The following is a 17,237-nucleotide window of genomic DNA, read 5'->3' on the forward strand; positions in this document are numbered from 1 at the left end:
CTCGGCGATTGCGCAAGATTCTTGTCTTTTCTTCTCCCGTCCAACAAGATCAGGCATGTTCTTTCTCAAAGGTCTTTTGCTAACTCTGCGGGTACGGCTTGATGGGTAGGTGGCTAAGCGTCTGAACATTTTGGGACCATTCATTCATTCCATCACACACTTTCAAGACAAAAAAGAACACGATTTTCTTTTTGTCAAATCGCAAGCAACAACAACCCTCCCAACGGCGGGGGAATTGATTTGATTGTTCCGACCAAGAATTGATGAAAGCCATGTCCGCCCTCCGACGAAGCGGCAAGGTAATCCGATGACGTGGTGCATACCGCGTGCACGCCTTTTTTTTTGGACCCGAGCAAAACTCAAACCGAGCCAGAATAACACAGTGGACGCTTTGAGCCTGCTTGTTTGAGCCTTCCATGGCAGCCATCGTGAGTGTTTTTGCTCTATCTACCTTACCTTCACTCATACACCTCTCAGTCTGTTCATTTATCTCTTGTATTTTTTATTGGTCTCCTTTGCTACATTTGTGTTTCGTCTGGCTTCGCGTGCCTAGTTTCCCGCATCGTCGGTTTTCCCATCGACTTAATCAAAGCCCCCAGAACGCTCCGCACTCTTGCTTGTGCATTAGAGCTCCTGTGGGGCGATTTGGTCATCACACATTGATTGTTGGCGCGCTGCCAGCGTCATAACCATCCTCGGGCACTTTTGGGGTGCACAAACACAAGTCTAAACTACCTAGGCTAGAACGTGAACCTCACTCAGACAACTCTTTGTCATTCTACACCTCCACCCTTTTCTTGATCTCATCCAGTCAACACACCATAACTTGCACCATATGCTACGGAGCACCCAAGGATCGTTGTTTCTCTGGGCTGTCCGCCGAACCACTACCACCGACTGTGACTGACCTCATCGACTTCGCTCCGGCTCAGGACCTCCCCTGGCTGTTCCAGATGGCAACTCCAAAACCACAACGACATGACCCGCCCGACTTCTCCTCGCCCTCCTCCTCGACCCTCTCCCCTACGTTGCGACAGCAAATAACCGACAACAGCAACAACTATCCCTCGACCAACGGAAACCCAACGTATGCCGCCTTCTCCCCGGCGACCCTCTCGACGACCACGTCCTCGGCCAACAAGCGCCGCAGCACGATCCTCGTCCACCAGAAGTCACCTCTCCTCCTCGCGACACCGCCGCAAATCACACGCGCCCTGGCCTACAGCCACCCTTTCCTCCTACCCCTCAACAAACTCGCCGGCCTTCTGAGCTGGACTACAGATGACCAGTACGAGAGCTTCCTGCTGGTGGCCTCATTCTGGGGCGTCGTTCTCTATGGCGACCTCCTGCTGCGCGTTGCCGGGCCGCTGATCGTCGTGCTCGCCCTCATCGGCGGCATGTATGGCCGGCGCTTCAGCCCACTGAGCAGCAGCGGGTGGAGTGAGCCCGCCACCACACAGAGGGACAGCGGCGGCGGCGGCACTAGTGGTAGCCCCGAAGCCAAGAGACACGTTTCCGGGCAGATGAACGGTGCGGCGGCCTCGTCGTCAGACCTCAGCACAGACGGGCAGCTGAACGGGAAGCCGCGCGGAAAGCCCGAGGCGACGGGGACGCGTCACCGCAAGACGCTGGACGAGATGGTGGAGACGCTGCGCGAGTTCACGTCGCGGTGCAACATCCTCCTGGAGCCGCTGCTGGAGCTGACCGACTTCCTCAGCACGCAGCGCACACCCACCTCGGCCACCACGCGCCCGGCCCTCACGGCGCTGCTGATCCGCATCCTGCTCTGCACCCCGTTCTGGTTCGCGCTGACGCTGCCGCCGCTTAGGGTCGTGACGGCGCGCCGCGTCGTGCTCGTCGCCGGCACTCTTGCGCTCACTTGGCACTCGAGGGTGTGCTGCGTCGCCCGCACGCTGCTGTGGCGGTCGCGGTCCGTGAGGAAGCTGGCCGGGCTGGTCACGGGGCTGGAGTTTGACGGGATGGTTGCCGCGAACGGGGCTGTCGTCAAGGGCGAACGGGGCTTGATCGACGTGGGGGCCGCGACGTCGCTGGCGGCCACGGACTCGGCGGCGGCCACGGGGCGCGAGTCGGAGCTGTCCAAGGCCATCAGGCGGCAGTCTACCAAGGTCAACGGCAAGGGGCTGGCGCGGGACACGGGGGTCCGGTTCACATTCATCATCTACGAGAACCAGCGGCGGTGGGTGGGGCTCGGGTGGACGTCGAGCCTGTTTACGTACGAGCGCGCCGCGTGGACGGACGAGCGCAACAACCCCGTCCCGCCCAAGGATGAATTTGAGCTGCCCGAGGTTGAGGACGGGAGCCGCATGCGGTGGCGCTGGGTGCCCGGCAGCAAGTGGCGCGTCGACGGGGTTGCGGATGATGCGGTCACGACGGACGACGGGCAGCTGGACTTTGATTCTGATGGGGGCAAGATGGGCTGGGTTTACTACGATAACAAGGTTTGTGGTTTTCTGTTCTTTTACTGCAACCACCCCAGTCTTCTACCCTGTGTTGACAGAGGCTAACATGATGTGCAATCACCAGTGGCAAAACGGCAAACGCGGCCAGGACAGCTGGGGCCGCTGGACACGTCGGAGAAAGTGGTATCGCGACGCGGAGCTCGTCGAGATCGACTCAGAATCTGTCACCCCGACGAGCCCGATTACGGAAGCAGAGAAGCAAGAGCAGCAGAGGACCATGTCCCCTCCCCCACCCTACGCGGCCGAGCCCAAGTCCACGGGCGGCATGTGGGCCAGCCTCCGGCCGGGCAGTCTACGGCGACGTGCTACGGACAACTCGACGGCCTCCTCGGCGGCGGCGGCGGCGTCGGCAGCTGCCTCTGGAGGCGGTGCTACCACGAGCAGCGGTGGCGCTGGGTCTAGGAGGGGTAGGCGGACCAGTAGTGCGGCGGCTAGTCACCTCGATGAGGAGCGCGAGGACGTGGACGCTAGCCTCGGGACGAGTCTGGGGCTCGAGATCCAGGGGGCTGGGATGGAGAGGGATCAGTGGGGGGTTGGGGATGAAATCAGGATGGGGCTGGAGTAAGTTAAGGAGTACCTGAGACAAGGGGGATGACGATTATTGTATTATGCTGGGATAATATCTTGGAGTTCTTTGTCGCTTTTGTTTTCAGGCGGGTTGGGATCAATACTCGGACTGGGGCGTTTTTGTTTTTGTTTCATAGGGTGATGGATTGGAAAGGGTTAGGGGTCTTTATTGGCCACAATCACATGTCAATAGTTGTTTGACAACGGCTAGCTACAACGGTCAGCTTTCTGTTCCTGGTGGCACAAAGATATCCACAGGCATCGATCGACATAGATGATACGAGACTTTTATTGTATGTTTGTTTCATATAATGACCGACTTTGTTTTGGTTCATATCAACCACAATAATACCGTCATCTTGTGAGAGTTTCTCTGAAATTCTCCGAGCTTCATAACTCATCCCACTTCGGACCCGCCTTGGCTTGTCAATGCAATGCCCTTTCCGTTTACCCTCAAGGTAGCTAAGAAACGAAAAGAAATAAAACAAAAAAATAAATCCAAGAAAGCCGAAACAACGCCGTTCTGCGCCACAATGTCCCACGAGATGCAGATCCCCCAAAAACGCCAATTTATGTGCATGAGAATAAAAAAACAAGACAATGTGAAATCAAAACAGGCACGTGATCATATAACGATCAATGACAGACTGGTAACAAGCACAAGAAACAAAATAGCGATGAGAAAACAGAGGCCGTCATCGCCTCTGCTGCTGGGACTCGTAGACACGACAGGCCTCCTCGAGGGCCTCGAGGCTCCCCCTGTCGCCGTACGCGTCGGCCATGAGGTCGTTGCGGCGCTTGCGGTCTGCCTCGTCTGCCTTTTGTGCGGCGGAGCGGAGGGATCGTGACTGCTGGAACTTGGTGACTCCGTAGCCTTCGTGCGGGTAAGCTTGTTAGTTTTGACACTTAAAGGTTCAACGTTGGCGAGGAGGAAATCTGAAGGAAGGGAGGGAAAAAAACGCACCTATTCCTGCAATTGCGACGGCTGGAGGAATCCACTTGGCGACCTTGGGTGGTTTTGGCGCCTGCAGGTAGGGCAGGTATGAAGGGTGAACGCGCGACGACGTGGCAAAGTGCCGTGAGGTCTGCTGTGCCGTTGATGATGAAGGCATCTTTTTTTTCTTGCTGTTGTTTCTTGGTCTGGTGGTTTTGAGGTTGTTGTTGTCGCTCCGATCTAACACCGGGCTAGAAAGGTTCGGGTGGTTTTGTTTAGTTGGTCTTCGGGCTAAAGGAAGCTTCAGTATAGATGACTTGCGGGTGTTGATTGCAAGATGTTTTTTTCTTTCACTTCGCTGGGGTGAGGCGATATTGAAATAGAGCTGTGCTCCAGAAGAGTGTCTCTGGTAAAATGTCAAATTCGGACGAGGTCATCTGCATATTCAGCCGTGTAATCTTGCGAGAGGCGGCGTCGCAGGATGATGCTTTTTAAAGCCTCGGCCAAAGTTGATGACTCGGTGGAGTCTTGTAAGGAAAATGCCGGGAACAAGCTACGGGGTAAAGGTGGACAGGACGACTTTTGCCTTGGTTTGCCTGGAGTGTGCACTGCACTGGGGACATTTTTTTGGGATGGTGGCATTGGTGGGCAAGGGTTTGTGGGGTCATTGATCGTATGGGGAGTCTGGGGAAAGTACGATGGTGGGATGATTATGAGCAAAAATGTGCTTTTGCTTTGGGCAGCCAGGCGCTTGCAGCAAGACTGGCCTTGGCCTGGTTGGGGGCTTGCTGGTTCTCGGCCTGGGATAGGTGGGTTGATCCGGCTAGGTGTGGGTGAGAAAGATCCATCGCGGCGGGCGCCGTTAGTTCTTTCAAATGGCTTGAATGGTTGCATACTGTCTTTCTTTTGTACAAACATCAAAAAGCATGGGGGTTAGTTTCCAATGACGTTTGGATTTATCTGATAGATTCAGACGATTGGAAGATGCCAGGCACGCGACTGCGCCGAAAAGCAACGGAATATGCAACATGAAGATTGACAGAATGGGGGTCTTACAGTGGCTTGCGTGGTACCAAAAGTAACAGGCAGTTTGTTGAAGTTCCTGGCTGCCGGGCTACAAGCCGTATGGTGGGCCTCAACCCCACCCTCGTTCGACTTTGCAGCTTAATCAGTCACCTTCACTTCCAAGAATCAAGAACACTACTTCATCACACCACAAAGAGTCCACCGTTTTCATACTAATGCACTCATCTGCTGTTCGCGCAGATTTACATGTTGCGAATGGGCCAATTAACGGAGCGGACCATCACCGTCGGCTAAATGTACTCACGCAGAAGCTGACATGCAACCATCTGCATCTGTTGTCAATTTGAAACTTTTCACCATCCCCAACGGCAAAGATGCGGCATAACTAGCTGATCGAAGGCTTTCGATTTAAGACGCTAACAAGAAGCTAACAACGAAGGAAGCAACCCTTCACACACATACCAAACCTGCAAATGCCTCATGCACCCAGCCCAGTGCCACCGGAGAGGACGTAAACCTCCCCGGTCGAATCGCTCGACATGAAGAGCCTCCCCTTGTTGTCAAACGCCAACCCGACGGGCCTGAAGCACTGGCCGGGGCACACGGCATTGTTTCCGTTCTTCATGACGGTCACGCCGGCCGTCTTGCTCGTCGAGTTGGCCACGGGCTGGCCGTCGGCGCCAAACTCGACCCTCTCGACGCGGTATCCATCGGGCGGCGACCTGTTCCAGCTGCCGTGGAACGCGATGAAGGCGTACTTGCCGTCGGCGGTGAACTTGACGTCGAGCGGCGCCGTGTGCGAGGGGAAGCTGAGGCGCGGGGCGATGTACTTTTGGCAGGCCGCGTCGGCCGCCGAGACGTTGCCACCCACGGGCACCGTGATGGCGATTTGCGACCCGACAGAGAGCGCCGGGTTGGCGAGCGTCGAGAGCTCCCACGCCGTCACGCACTCGGGGTAGCCGTAGTTGCCGCCCAGACGCGGGTTGCCGGCCTCGATGCGGCCGTGGAAGTTCATCTCCTCGGCCGGGTTCTCGTTGTTGATGGTGCGGCCTTGCCGGGCCAAGTTGTCGACTGAGTTTTCGACGGACCACTGTTTTGCGTTGATTTTCAGTCAGCCTCTTTTTTCTTTTTGTGCTCGTTGTCTTGCATCTTTCCATCACTTTTTTTTTTCTTCTTCACTCTTTGCACAAGATGAATGGAATAGACACATACGAATTCTCCTCTGGGGACATTCTCGCCAATGGCTTCGCTGTTACGCAGACCCATGCCTAGCAGGCTGCCGCCAGTGGCGAAAGGCTGTGATGCGGCAGCGACGTCGGAGATGTTGAAGTACCGCACGACGCTGCGGCCAATCTCTTCCCTTGCGGCGTCGGCGTCCAGGTTGCCGTTGGAGCCGCGCTGAACGAGAAGCAGGTCCGGGTCGGCGCGCGACACGAGCAGCGAGCGCGTCGGGTGCGTAGTTCCTGGGACTGTCATTCCCGTCACAAGGGTCTTGCGACCCGTGGCTGTGCCGGCTACACCGTCGTATACGTACTGGTACACATTCTCAGTGCTGGATACGTAAAGCATGTTGCCGTCGGGCGACATGGCGATGCCGTGGTTGAGCTGTTTTTCATCTTATCAGTCTCAATTTTCTTTTTTTTCTCTCCTTTTGCCCCCCTTGGTTTCATTCTCTCTGTTTACCTGAGCATCGTTAATGAGCAGCTTCTTCTCCTGGACGCACACGCTACCGTCGGCGGCCTCGGTCAGCTTGACGTATGAGATTCCCCGGCCACGCTCGACGATGAGCAGATTGCCCTGGCGATCAAAGTCGACGCCTCGGGGTGTAGAGAGGCCAGTCAGGAGGAGCTTGCTCTTGTAGCCCGACTCCATCTGGATGTTCCACCTAGGAGTGGGCGACGTGCCCTGGCACTGGGCTAGTGCCTGGCCGAACAGCAGCGACGCGGCCGCGAGGACCCAGCTTGACGGGGCCATGGCGAATTTGCTGACGTCTTGTCCTTGTTGTGCTGCAAAAAGATGGCCTGGCCTGTCGGGTTCGAGCACCTTTTGATGACTGCAGGGGAGCTACAGCTGAATCTACTCAGACAAGCAAAACCAAGAACGGGCTCCCTGGAAAGAGCGGAGGTGGGAAAAAGAAAGATACGCAGAGGCTAAGAAGCGATCCCGTTGTCTTATAAGTCTTGAGCTGCTCCGCTTTATGAAAAGATGCAGTGGCAGCAACTCACGCCGCGTCAGCGGCCACCTACCCCGAAGCGAATTGCCATGGCTTGGTTCCATGTCTTTTTGCCTGCTCTTTTCAAACTTGGTACTTTCCTATAGCTTGCGAAGTCGCCGTCTTGGCGACCATTCGGTAATCCTCAACCCCCCCCCCCCCCCCCCATACTATCGCAAGGATGCAGCCTCTACTACGTCGTGCAATTACCGCTATGGGTAAGCAAAAAACCGAGTACCCGCCCGGCATTGTGAGTGGATGGACGAATCGGATTCTGGTGATGATGATGATGGCATCCGCTTTTTAGCTTGGCGTTGTGCTTTGAGGGGGGTTAGATGTGACGGCTTGGTTGGATTTATGTGGATGGAGAGGATCAAGAAAAAAATATCTCCTATCATTAGAGTGCTGCCCAGACCCTAGTTCCCGTTCGGCCTGGCAAGGCACCGGGGGACGTTTCTCGATTTGGGTTAAAGTGCAAAAGCATGGCTTGCTTAGTTGCTTGGTTCGAGTAATTTTACCGTCCAAAGGGCCCAGTGGCTTGGTGTCTTGGGTTCAATCATGCTTATCTGAGGGGAGATGATGGAGTTGGCAAGAAAACCCCATTCCCCGGAGACTTGGCAAAGCCTTGGACATTCCGCCGGACATAAAAAATGCAGGCACACGTTCGTCCGACAGTTGAGACAGCCGGCCTTTTCTGACATCATTAGTCGCAGCTGAAAATTTTCGTGGTCGACATCACCTAAAACTTTTAGCTTGTTCCTTGAACCGTTTAAATATACTGGTCGAGAAGTCGAGGCAGAATCGACTACTCAGAAAAGAAAACATAATGTCGCTTACCGAGTTAGGCAGTTGATTAATCATGGCTCATGGGCCAAACACCTCGGCCATTTACTGGTTGGCCTGGTTGCGTGCGGCAGTTGGGGTTAACCCCCCGTAGGAGCGCAAACTACAGGGGAATTGAACTTGGCGAGGCGTGAATTGGAAGGAGACACAAATAAGCCATGTACGCACTCCTTGATAATATCTGATGAAATTAAACTGATTTATTTTCAAATCGTTGCCGCTCAAAGTTTCTAGCTTCGTCGTTACTTGATTGGAATCAAGGGAGCCCGGAGTATTACGATCCGGGGAGCCGCTAACATCGCGTGTCGCGTTCACCTTTTCAACCGACTTCAATTGGATTGGGGGAAGTTCTTTTTTCGGAGAGCTCAGCTTGGCGAGAAACCTCAGCGACCTCGAGACGCTTGACGCCAAGGTATTCCATTGTCGATCTCCAGATAACCACCTGCCGCCACAATACCACTTGATTTGCCGCAACAATTTCTTGGTTGCGGACAACGAACTCCAGCCCAGCAAAAAACATGGGTGGCATTCCGTCCAAGCCCCAGGAGGGCAAGTCGCTAAAGGTGATTGGAGCTGGATACAGCAGGACTGGGTAAGATTTTGGATCCATGGGGCTGTAAGATTGCGCAATGTTATGTTGACCACAAAACACACAGCACTGTTTCCATGCAGATGGCCCTGGAGAAGCTGCTCGGCGGGCCTGTAATGCACGGCGGCACCACAATACTCGGTCGCGAAGACGGTATGTAACTGAATACTTCAACCCCCACAAGAAAACAAAACCTGCTTTGTTGGGATCCCAGAATGCCGCCAAGGGCAAGATTGATAGTACCTTTTCCAATCGGCCACTGCCCCTCCCCTCTCTCCCTTTCCCCCCGCCGCCCCCCGGCATTCCTCCTTCCGATCCGAGGAAAGGCCCGAAAAAAAAAACTGAACCACTTCACCGCCCCCGTAAAAACGCGATCCCACGCTATCTATTTTTTTTTTTTTGGCCCTCTTCTGGTCCCCACCCCGCCAACGCAGAACAAACCCAAAAAAAAAAAAAAAAACAGAACACTGCAAAAAATGGGTACATGCATACCGCGCCAAGCGCTCGGGCGACTTTGCACTCACCTGCGACCTGATCCGGGAGCTGACGGCCGGGTTCGTGGCCGTGACCGACATGCCCCCGCTTGACTTCATCCCGGAGCTGATGGCGGTGTACCCGGAGGCCAAGGTGGTGCTGGTCACGCGGGACCCCGAGTCGTGGCTGGCCAGCATCCGGCCGGTGGCCCGCAACAGCAGCCTCGACAATTGGCTGGTGCAGTACGCGCTCTGGCCGATTCCGGGCTGGAGGCATTTCCCAGCGCTGAGTGCAGAGTTTGGCACCAGCACAAGGGAGTATCTGGGGATTGTGGACGACTCCGTCACGAACCCGCTGCCCTGCGCTGGTGAGTTTTAGACTTTTGTTTTGTTTTACCATCTTTCTTGGTAGTGTTTTACCATGTTTATACAGGGGGCTTGTCTCATTCGGTGTGGATCGGCCCATTTAGCGTTTGAAGAAAAGCTGATCAGAAGACTGATTTTTATACAAAAAAAAATGCCAGAATTGCTGCACAATTGGAATGCAAGGGTAACGGCTACCGTGCCAGAGGATAAGCTTCTCGTGATGGAGCTCAAGCAAGGGTGGGAGCCTCTGTGTGGGTTTCTGGGACTGCCAGTGCCGGACGAGCCACTGCCTCGGGCTAATGATGCTGCAGCGGCCGGGGAAGCTTATCGTGAGATCTCAGACCGGGTTCGGGAGATTTGGCTCAATGGATTTGCTGTCGCGGGGGTCATGGGCTTTGCTGCGTGGAAGACGTGGGCTGTTTCTAGGCAGTAAGGATTCCGAATAGGAAGTTGTGGCTTAGGAACGTACCACGGCATTACGACGTGCGTCCTTCAATCGGGGGTCCTATTTATACAAGCCTATGGAAACCTAATTATCCCCCTGGAGTTCCTATGGTGATTGCTAGCCGACCAAGTCGGCAAAGTCTGTCATGCTTTTCAGGCGTTTGATCTTTTTTCGTTTCCCCTGTTCATCCAATTTCTGAACAAGATTCTGACTTCTATAGTTGCCAATGCTAATTAATACAGTTGTGTTGCCAGTAGCAGTAGACGCAAGACTTTTGTCTTCTGACCCTAACCCTTGGCGGGTACTTGACATTGGCGCAGTTTCGTGCAGGTGCAATGTCTTGACTGATTGACTTTACACTGTTAATGCCGACTTAGTTACCGAACAAGAGTTGCAAGCTATCTTGATAGTGGGATCGCCGTATGATCTAACGTCAAAATTGTACACCGCTGTGGTATTCTCCAGTCATGTATATTGAGTATTGAAGCATGCCTGGGATTCCCCTGATATCAAGAATAGACTGACAGTATCAAGTACAGTAGGGCGTTAATAATAGCACCGTCCATCCCACCGGCCTCGCCTAATCTGGTCTAAGAGGAGGAGCTGAGTCATCCAATCGAGGCAAGACTTGGGGAAAGGTGAGCCGCCTTGCCTTGCAACAAGAATGAGGGTTTGACGCTGACTGCGTGTTGTGTGTGGTGCGGCCTTGGAAAAAATCCCCCATGATGAGACGCAGAAATCAAACCTTGTTCGGATGACAGATGGGAAACCGTCTCCAAATTCCAGCTTTTGGGTTTCGTCTAGAGAAAAAGAGAAATCCCATCTGTTGTTTTTTTCTTCTTTCTTTTTGCTTTTCTCTCTTTTCTCTCTCTTTGTACATAAACGTTGGAAGCTAACGACCCCTCCTTTGGTGGTATAGGAGTACCTAAGCTAATTGGGGTACCTACCTATTCTTTTTTTTTTGTTTCAGGTGGGACGGAAAGAAAAAGAAACAAAACAAAACAAAACAAAAAAAAAGGTATCTTTTCCCAGAGATGCCTTATACGTGCGAAGTCGAAGGTTGCGGTCGCGTTTATCAGCGCAAGGAGCATCTAAACAGGCACAAGAAGGACCACGACGAGGTCAAGTCGTTTGAGTGCCCAGCATGCGGAGCCAAATTCTCGAGAGGGTGAGTGAGTACATTTGGAAACAACACATGGGTCCCGACGCAATGGTTCCCTGGGTATCTTTAAAAGAAACCGGACGAGTTCCCCGGTTTTTATAAATGGTCCAATTACAAACCAATCCTTGGAGGGACGGGGACCCAACAAAACCGAATAATGGGAAAATACCAAACAAAGCAAAGGCCACTATTTTATTTTGCTGACATATACTCACTGACCCTCCCACCGGCTGCCCGGGCTTCTACTGCAGTGACACGCTCCGTCGTCACATGAACCTTCATGGCCCTCGCGCCGAAGGTCCGCTACCAGCCCGTGTGGCCAAGGCCTGCGTCAACTGCCACAAGTCAAAGACGCGCTGCGACGGCAGGGAACCCACCTGCTCCCCGTGCGCCGACAAGGGACGAGAGTGCGCATACCCAAAGCGAGATGGCGGTGGCAGCAGCGGCGGCGGCGGAGATAATGACGCCCGGAGGGTATCTCCGCCAACTTCTCACCCTGTCGAGCAGGTCAATGTCGTCCAAGATGCCGTCTTGACCATGGAATCCATGGACGTCGACGTCAGTATGGATGCGATGGTGCCATCCCTACCCATCATGGATATGGACATGGACATGGCCGCAAATACAAGCAGCGACCCGTCAGTCCAAATAGCAGACCAGCAACACATGGCCTCCATGGCAGGCTACCCACAGTTCATCCCACTCCCGCCCGATCTCGAAACACAAATGCAGCCACCATTAGCGGCCCCGACGCCGCCACCACCACCAAATGCGCTGCAGGACCTACGGAACCAGCAGCTGGCCGAAACATATTTCACCGTATTCCATCCACACTGGCCCATCATCCACCGAGGCACCTTTATGAGCAACCAGCAGCCCGAACTGCTCACCCGCGCCGTCATGATCATCGGCCTGTTTTTCCAGGGCTCTGCCGAGGCGCGCGCCCTTGCTGTGCAGCACCACAGGAAGCTGCTGAAAGAGGCCCAGGACAAAGTCGTACGCTGGAACCCCTTCCGCTCTTTCCTTGCCCCTCTTCCTGACTTTGAGAAGTCCGCCTCCAAGCAGAAGAAAAGGGAGAAAAAATAAAAAAAATAAATAAACAACCGGCAACTAAACACACCCTTGCTAACCAACTCCAAAAAAACAGGTCATCCTCTCCAAAAAGACCCGCCAAAGCTTCCTCTCCTCCCCCTCAGCCGCCCTCCTCCCGCACCTGCAGGGCATCCTGCTCGCCATGATCCTACCGACCTACCTCCGGGACCGGACCATCGACGTGACGCTGGCCATGAGCCCCGTGCTGACGACGGTGCTGGCGGCGTGCGGCGCCCACGACCAGCGCCGCATCGACGCCGCCAACCCGCTCGACCGCGACAGCACCGCGCCCTGGCTGATGCGCGAGTCGTACCAGCGCCTGGCCCTGCTGCACTACAAGCTGCACCTGTTCGCGTCCGCCGTCTTTGTCAGCATCATCCCCTGGAACCGCATCGACCGCTCCCTGACCCCCGAAATGCTGCACGTCCGCACCCCCTTCAGCCGGCACTGGTGGGAGAAGCTGCCCGTGACTTGGGATCCGTCCGCCGTGCCGCCGTTCGCGGATGGTGGCGGCGGCGGTGGTGGTGGTGGTGGTGATGGGCAGGGGCAGCAAGGGCGAGATGACGATTCGTTTGTGCTCGTCAGCGCCATCGCCAACAGGGCCAGGGCGGCAGGCACCACCGAGGGTCTGTTGCCGCTGTTTGCGTGGGATAGAGATTTTGCCTTGGCGATGGGTTGCTGGTGTACGAAGCCCGAGGCCGAGAGGGATGATCATTTCGTGGCGAGGTTGAGGCCGTACCTGGTCAATACTTTAAAAATTAGCGGCGATGAAATCATGTTATCTCTCGGAGCCTAGCGAATATATGTCGTATGCCCCATACAAGCGCTGAACATGATGATGACTCGGGAGATGTTTCCATGCTGACCATGTCTGAACAATAGCATCAGGGTGTAGTATGGGCGTTATAACAATCTTGTGTTTGATAGTAGAAATTGAAATCCTCCTCGCTTCATTTCTAAATACGAAACTCATCATAGAGAAAAGCAAGCACATACCAACAACAGATATTTAAGGTCAAAGTAAAAATAGCAACCAATGAAGAATGTCATAACTGGCCAAGATTATTATCCAAACATGTAGTTGAACATGATATTTATCCTCTTCTCAACTCCGCAATCCAAAGAAAATAAAAGAAAATGCCATTCTCGCCATAGTCGTAAAAATATGATCGTCAAATATGATGAAAAGTACACTCTAGAAGGCTACAACACTTGTTGTCGTGTTTTTTTTTCCGAACCGTGATCGAACAAGAAGCTGCTCCAGGCAGACAAATCGCCTACCCACGCTTTACGTGAGCGTGGCGAGCATGGCCCTGAGAAGCTTGGGAGGAGGTCCTGTCAACATCAAGGCAAGCGTTAGTCATTCTGCTCTTGGTCGTAGATAGATGGATGCACACAAGGGGGCGGGACAGTGGCCCAGGGACACGGACTTTGACAACGGTCGCAGCATCGATTTACCGATACTTCGGCACACTGATGGACATCCTACCTTTCTTGTCCTTCTCGATCCTCACACCACGCCTTGGCTCCTCGATCTTCTCGACGCGCTCCTCATAAATGACGAGCTGGCCGTCGCTCAGCCGCTCGGCCCGCACGAGGTCTCCCCGACTGGCCGACCTGTGGCGCCGGTGGCGAACCATTTCGCGGGGGCCGGCGTCAACGATAACAGGAACGCGCGTGTGCGTGCTGTAGCTGCTGTCTGAAGTGCAGTATGAAGACGTCGTCATGCGCGAGGGTGATACATCGCGCACAGCTACCATGGTTGTGGTAGTGTTGATAACGGGTGCCGGAGCTTCGGCGGGCGGCGGAGGTGCGGGAGGTGGTACGTCTACAATGACCGGCTCTGCAGGTGCAGGTGGTGGTGGAGGTGGTGGTGGTGGGGCAGGGGGAGCCACGACGACTTCTTCCTTGACAACTGTCTCCTCCACAACCTCGGCATGCTCGGAGCGAGCCGATACTACTTCGAGCTCGCCTAAACAACACTTGTTAGAACTTGGCCACGTAATATATAAGAGCTGGTGGGTTTCTTTCCACTTACTCTGCTTGTAGTCCTCACTGAGCTTGAGGAGGTCGTCGATGTTCTCCTGGCCAAGGGCTCGTTGGATGATAATAGTGTTGCCCTGATTTGTCAGTCAGAAACTAAAAAAATATATATATATATATATATATATATATATATGGGTTTGATAATATGAGGAAACCATACCTCTTCTTCATAGGGATAACCCAAGTCAATAATGGCCCTCTTGGATACCAGCCTTGACGGGATTCTTGTCTTGCCCTTCTTGGGATACTCGCTCTTCACTGTGGTGGCCGTCTTGGTTGTGGTGACAGAGCTATTGCTGCTGCTGCTTGTGCTCGACGACCGCGAGCTGCTTCGTCGGCTCCTGGCCCGGGACCGTTCCCGGCTTCGATCGCGCCTTCTCATGCGAACCATCTCTCGCTCATGCATCCGCTCCGGGTAGTTGCGGTACTCCTCGTCCCCATAGTAGTCCGGATCCGAGACCTTGATCTCATCATAGTGTTCGTAGCGTCGCGGTGGTGGCAGGGCCCTAGTCCTAGGCAGCGGGATGGGCATGTACGGCTGTGGGCGGTAATCCTCCCGTCTAGCCGGTGGACCGTACTCTTCCCGCTCGTGGTAGCCCCGCGGGAACCGATCAAAAGTGTCCAGGCTCGACTGCCGCCTCACCATGGTAGGACGGCGACCCTTCTCGATGACGACGTGCCTGTCAAAGTCCTCCCGATCCAGGGGGTGGCGTGTGGGCGGGGAGTAGCGACGGCGCTCAAAGCGTACCTCGTCGCCTTCATAGAAGCGGCGGTCACGAACGCGGTCGTCGTCATAGACAGGTGGGCGGCGACCAAAGTCCTCACGGAACCGGGGTGGGGAGGGGCGGCGCTGGAAGCGCTCACGTTCATCGTCCTCGAAGCGATAGCGTTCACGCTCGTCGCCGTAGCGGTCGCGGTCGCGCTCATATTGAAACCGCTCACGGTCCCAACGGTCGGAACGGCTAGCCATGGTGTGTTGTGGTAGTTGTGTAGTGGTTGTGTGATTGATGATGTTGTCGGGAGGGTGCTGCAGGTATCCCGTTGCACAGGGAAGATACAACGTGGTGCAGGAACTGTTGTTAGGCAGTTAAGCTTGTGCTTTGGGATGGAATATTGGATCTTGCCTCGCACTGAAGCACAGAAACCAAAAATCGAAATAAAGTTGCCGCCGGGTGAGGCCGAAAAAAACTGGACTGAAACCGATGTGCAAGTCCTGTTTTACACGAACCTAGGCAGCGATCTGTGCGGTTTGCTTCGGTGCCTGAGTAGAATGTTGAGAAGTAAAATGGGGGTTTCTGGAAAAAGAAGGTTGGAAGTGGGAAACTGGCAGCGAGGTGACCGACGGAGCGATGACGACACTGGCAGCTGCTTTTAGGTCGTAATGGAGGAAAAGTGGGAGAAATTTGTGGGCCGCTGAATGGGCCGGGCTGAACCGTGCTTTCTACTCCGGCCTGGGTCTGGTTGAACTGACTGGAGCTGGGCGGTACTCCCCCTGCGCATGCAGGTTGCGTGTGCGCTCACTGCCTTTTTTTGCTCACTGCCGAGCGGTCAGCTACTTTGGCTCCGTAAAAAAAATTGACTGCCGTAACCGCACCACTGCACGTCTCTTTCGAGAGGGCCCTGTCCTTTATCAGGGACTAGCCCAGGTAGGCTTAAGGTGGTCTTACGACGTGGTCTTAGTGGCTTGTCGGCTGCCCCTGTCACTGGTTTTCCCTTGACTGGCGTTTTGGACTGGATAAAGAGAGAAAAAAAAAGTTGTCTTGCCTTGGACCTTTGCGAGGGTATGGTAGGGTAGGGTCGGGAGAGTCTCGTGCCGTCGGTCCTTGCGAATCACGAGTTCCTTTGGACCTTGAAGATTTTGCCCAGATGGGGGAAACCTGTGGTATATGAAGGCTGCCTGTGACCTTTATGTTCTTCTTCCAAAAGTAAAAAAGGGTCCTGGGGTCCTGGGTCCTGGCAATGATCCTGATCCAGATGGGCAGCCAAGGGGGTTGAAAAGTACTCCGTAGGTAGGGTATGTACCGGTATGCAGTCCCTGGCGGGAGGATACCGTGTGCCTCCGGTCTTGGAAGTATCCGTAGGTTGGTTGTCAACTTTGGGAGCTGTCAAGCTGGATTCGAAACCTGCACGAACTCCAAAGTTCAAATTTCCCAATGTAGTAAAGTTTTGGCCTGCGTCTTGGTAATTGACTCCTTATTCGCTCTCTTGGATAGAGCAGAGGAGACAAAATGCAGAGTAGTGGCTCTCGTTTGTATGGGGCAAACTTGCGCACTGCACCTATCCTGCTTTGCTTTAGAACTAGCTTTTGAGAAAAGAAAAGAAATGCAAAGGCGAGACGACAATAGCCACGAAAATGCTGCGCTTTTATGGTTCTGGCCCGCGGAATCGGGACCCGAGATCTACGATGTGGAAGTTAGAAAAATTACGACATCTTCTGGTCGGCGTAGCATCTTCTAGATCTCGCAGTGGGCCATTGGGAGACGTTGGGCTAACTTTGGTGTTTTCGACTCCCAAAAACCAGGATGCATTTGACTGTCGCGCTGCCTAATCAGCCTGGATAATGGATGCTGGGTTGGTAAAGCGAGGGGAAATCCTCAAATCGGACGCTGAGGTTCAGCAGTCATGTGGGCCCATCAATCATTCCTTAACAAACTTAATCCCTGGGGACCCATTGCAAGTCGTCTTGCAAAGGACCCATTCAACGAGCCATCCGACCTTGTCACCTCCCAATCTCCCCTGACCCTGTCCTCCACTGTACAAAGACAATTGGCGGTCAGGTCCAACAATATCATCCAATACCAGTCACTCGTCAGAAAAAAAAAACATCATCTATTGTTGCGATAAAATTCGGGCCGCAATGGAGCAACTTGTTACTTGAGGTGACATTTGGGCCGATTACCCCTTTTTCTTCATTCGGGACTTTGTTGAATCTTGCAGCTTGCCTTTTTTTTCTTTTCCCACCCACCTCACCTGTGGAAATAAAATTTGGCGAGCCCACGCTC

At 54.1% G+C, this 17,237-nt stretch overlaps 6 protein-coding genes across 7 annotated transcripts; 3 read left to right on the forward strand and 3 right to left on the reverse strand.

The window, feature by feature from the left end:
• The first annotated feature begins 25 nt into the window (after positions 1 to 25).
• Positions 26 to 3,639, forward strand: MGG_13641 (peroxin 23). The gene is made up of 3 exons (XM_003717512.1): positions 26 to 428; positions 933 to 2,459; positions 2,545 to 3,639. The coding sequence occupies exons 1-3, from the start codon at positions 417 to 419 to the stop codon at positions 3,043 to 3,045; spliced, it is 2,040 nt and encodes a 679-aa protein (XP_003717560.1). The 5' UTR covers positions 26 to 416; the 3' UTR covers positions 3,046 to 3,639.
• On the reverse strand, positions 3,254 to 4,556 carry MGG_09783 (uncharacterized protein). The gene is made up of 2 exons (XM_003717513.1): positions 4,012 to 4,556; positions 3,254 to 3,921 (listed from the first exon to the last, which is right to left on the reverse strand). Exons 1-2 carry the CDS (start codon positions 4,157 to 4,159, stop codon positions 3,743 to 3,745), a joined length of 327 nt encoding a protein of 108 aa, XP_003717561.1. The 5' UTR covers positions 4,160 to 4,556; the 3' UTR covers positions 3,254 to 3,742.
• Positions 4,557 to 5,395: 839 nt separating this feature from the next.
• MGG_09782 (uncharacterized protein) lies at positions 5,396 to 7,110 on the reverse strand. Its single transcript, XM_003717514.1, has 3 exons — positions 6,691 to 7,110; positions 6,220 to 6,612; positions 5,396 to 6,097 (listed from the first exon to the last, which is right to left on the reverse strand). The coding sequence occupies exons 1-3, from the start codon at positions 6,979 to 6,981 to the stop codon at positions 5,486 to 5,488; spliced, it is 1,296 nt and encodes a 431-aa protein (XP_003717562.1). The 5' UTR covers positions 6,982 to 7,110; the 3' UTR covers positions 5,396 to 5,485.
• A 1,470-nt stretch (positions 7,111 to 8,580) lies between these two features.
• MGG_09781 (uncharacterized protein) lies at positions 8,581 to 9,923 on the forward strand (the record flags this gene model as incomplete). Its single annotated transcript, XM_003717515.1, has 4 exons — positions 8,581 to 8,654; positions 8,719 to 8,804; positions 9,115 to 9,492; positions 9,649 to 9,923. 4 exons carry the CDS (start codon positions 8,581 to 8,583, stop codon positions 9,921 to 9,923), a joined length of 813 nt encoding a protein of 270 aa, XP_003717563.1.
• Positions 9,924 to 10,492: 569 nt separating this feature from the next.
• Positions 10,493 to 13,320, forward strand: MGG_09780 (uncharacterized protein). Its single transcript, XM_003717516.1, has 3 exons — positions 10,493 to 11,103; positions 11,349 to 12,093; positions 12,245 to 13,320. The coding sequence occupies exons 1-3, from the start codon at positions 10,970 to 10,972 to the stop codon at positions 12,983 to 12,985; spliced, it is 1,620 nt and encodes a 539-aa protein (XP_003717564.1). The 5' UTR covers positions 10,493 to 10,969; the 3' UTR covers positions 12,986 to 13,320.
• MGG_09779 lies at positions 12,933 to 16,630 on the reverse strand. 2 transcript variants are annotated; one of them, XM_003717518.1, is made up of 4 exons: positions 14,396 to 16,630; positions 14,228 to 14,309; positions 13,679 to 14,161; positions 12,933 to 13,524 (listed from the first exon to the last, which is right to left on the reverse strand). In XM_003717518.1, the coding sequence occupies exons 1-4, from the start codon at positions 15,203 to 15,205 to the stop codon at positions 13,478 to 13,480; spliced, it is 1,422 nt and encodes a 473-aa protein (XP_003717566.1). In that variant the 5' UTR covers positions 15,206 to 16,630; the 3' UTR covers positions 12,933 to 13,477. The 2 variants fall into 2 exon arrangements, with proteins under 2 accessions (XP_003717566.1, XP_003717565.1); XM_003717517.1 differs by having other exon boundaries at positions 13,620 to 14,161.
• Between the last annotated feature and the right edge of the window lie 607 nt (positions 16,631 to 17,237).

This window comes from Pyricularia oryzae, chromosome 4 (genome assembly GCF_000002495.2).
Source record: "Pyricularia oryzae 70-15 chromosome 4, whole genome shotgun sequence".
NCBI classification, from domain to species: domain Eukaryota; kingdom Fungi; phylum Ascomycota; class Sordariomycetes; order Magnaporthales; family Pyriculariaceae; genus Pyricularia; species Pyricularia oryzae.

What these genes read in the sequence shown, in the direction of transcription:
- MGG_13641 (XM_003717512.1), top strand. An exon ending in GGGTTTACTACGATAACAAG is followed by an intron (nt 2,460 to 2,544) that starts GTTTGTGGTTTT and finishes TGCAATCACCAG; the next exon opens with TGGCAAAACGGCAAACGCGG.
- MGG_09783 (XM_003717513.1), bottom strand. Translation starts at nt 4,159, where the DNA reads ATGCCTTCATCATCAACGGCACAGCAGACCTCACGGCACTTTGCCACG. An exon ending in CGTCGCAATTGCAGGAATAG is followed by an intron (nt 3,922 to 4,011) that starts GTGCGTTTTTTT and finishes ACCCGCACGAAG; the next exon opens with GCTACGGAGTCACCAAGTTC.
- MGG_09782 (XM_003717514.1), bottom strand. Translation starts at nt 6,981, where the DNA reads ATGGCCCCGTCAAGCTGGGTCCTCGCGGCCGCGTCGCTGCTGTTCGGC. An exon ending in TGCTCATTAACGATGCTCAG is followed by an intron (nt 6,613 to 6,690) that starts GTAAACAGAGAG and finishes GATGAAAAACAG; the next exon opens with CTCAACCACGGCATCGCCAT. An exon ending in ATGTCCCCAGAGGAGAATTC is followed by an intron (nt 6,098 to 6,219) that starts GTATGTGTCTAT and finishes AACGCAAAACAG; the next exon opens with TGGTCCGTCGAAAACTCAGT.
- MGG_09780 (XM_003717516.1), top strand. Translation starts at nt 10,970, where the DNA reads ATGCCTTATACGTGCGAAGTCGAAGGTTGCGGTCGCGTTTATCAGCGC. An exon ending in GGAGCCAAATTCTCGAGAGG is followed by an intron (nt 11,104 to 11,348) that starts GTGAGTGAGTAC and finishes CTTCTACTGCAG; the next exon opens with TGACACGCTCCGTCGTCACA. An exon ending in AAGAGGCCCAGGACAAAGTC is followed by an intron (nt 12,094 to 12,244) that starts GTACGCTGGAAC and finishes CCAAAAAAACAG; the next exon opens with GTCATCCTCTCCAAAAAGAC.
- MGG_09779 (XM_003717518.1), bottom strand. Translation starts at nt 15,205, where the DNA reads ATGGCTAGCCGTTCCGACCGTTGGGACCGTGAGCGGTTTCAATATGAG. An exon ending in CAGTGAGGACTACAAGCAGA is followed by an intron (nt 14,162 to 14,227) that starts GTAAGTGGAAAG and finishes AGTGTTGTTTAG; the next exon opens with GCGAGCTCGAAGTAGTATCG. An exon ending in GATCGAGAAGGACAAGAAAG is followed by an intron (nt 13,525 to 13,678) that starts GTAGGATGTCCA and finishes TGATGTTGACAG; the next exon opens with GACCTCCTCCCAAGCTTCTC.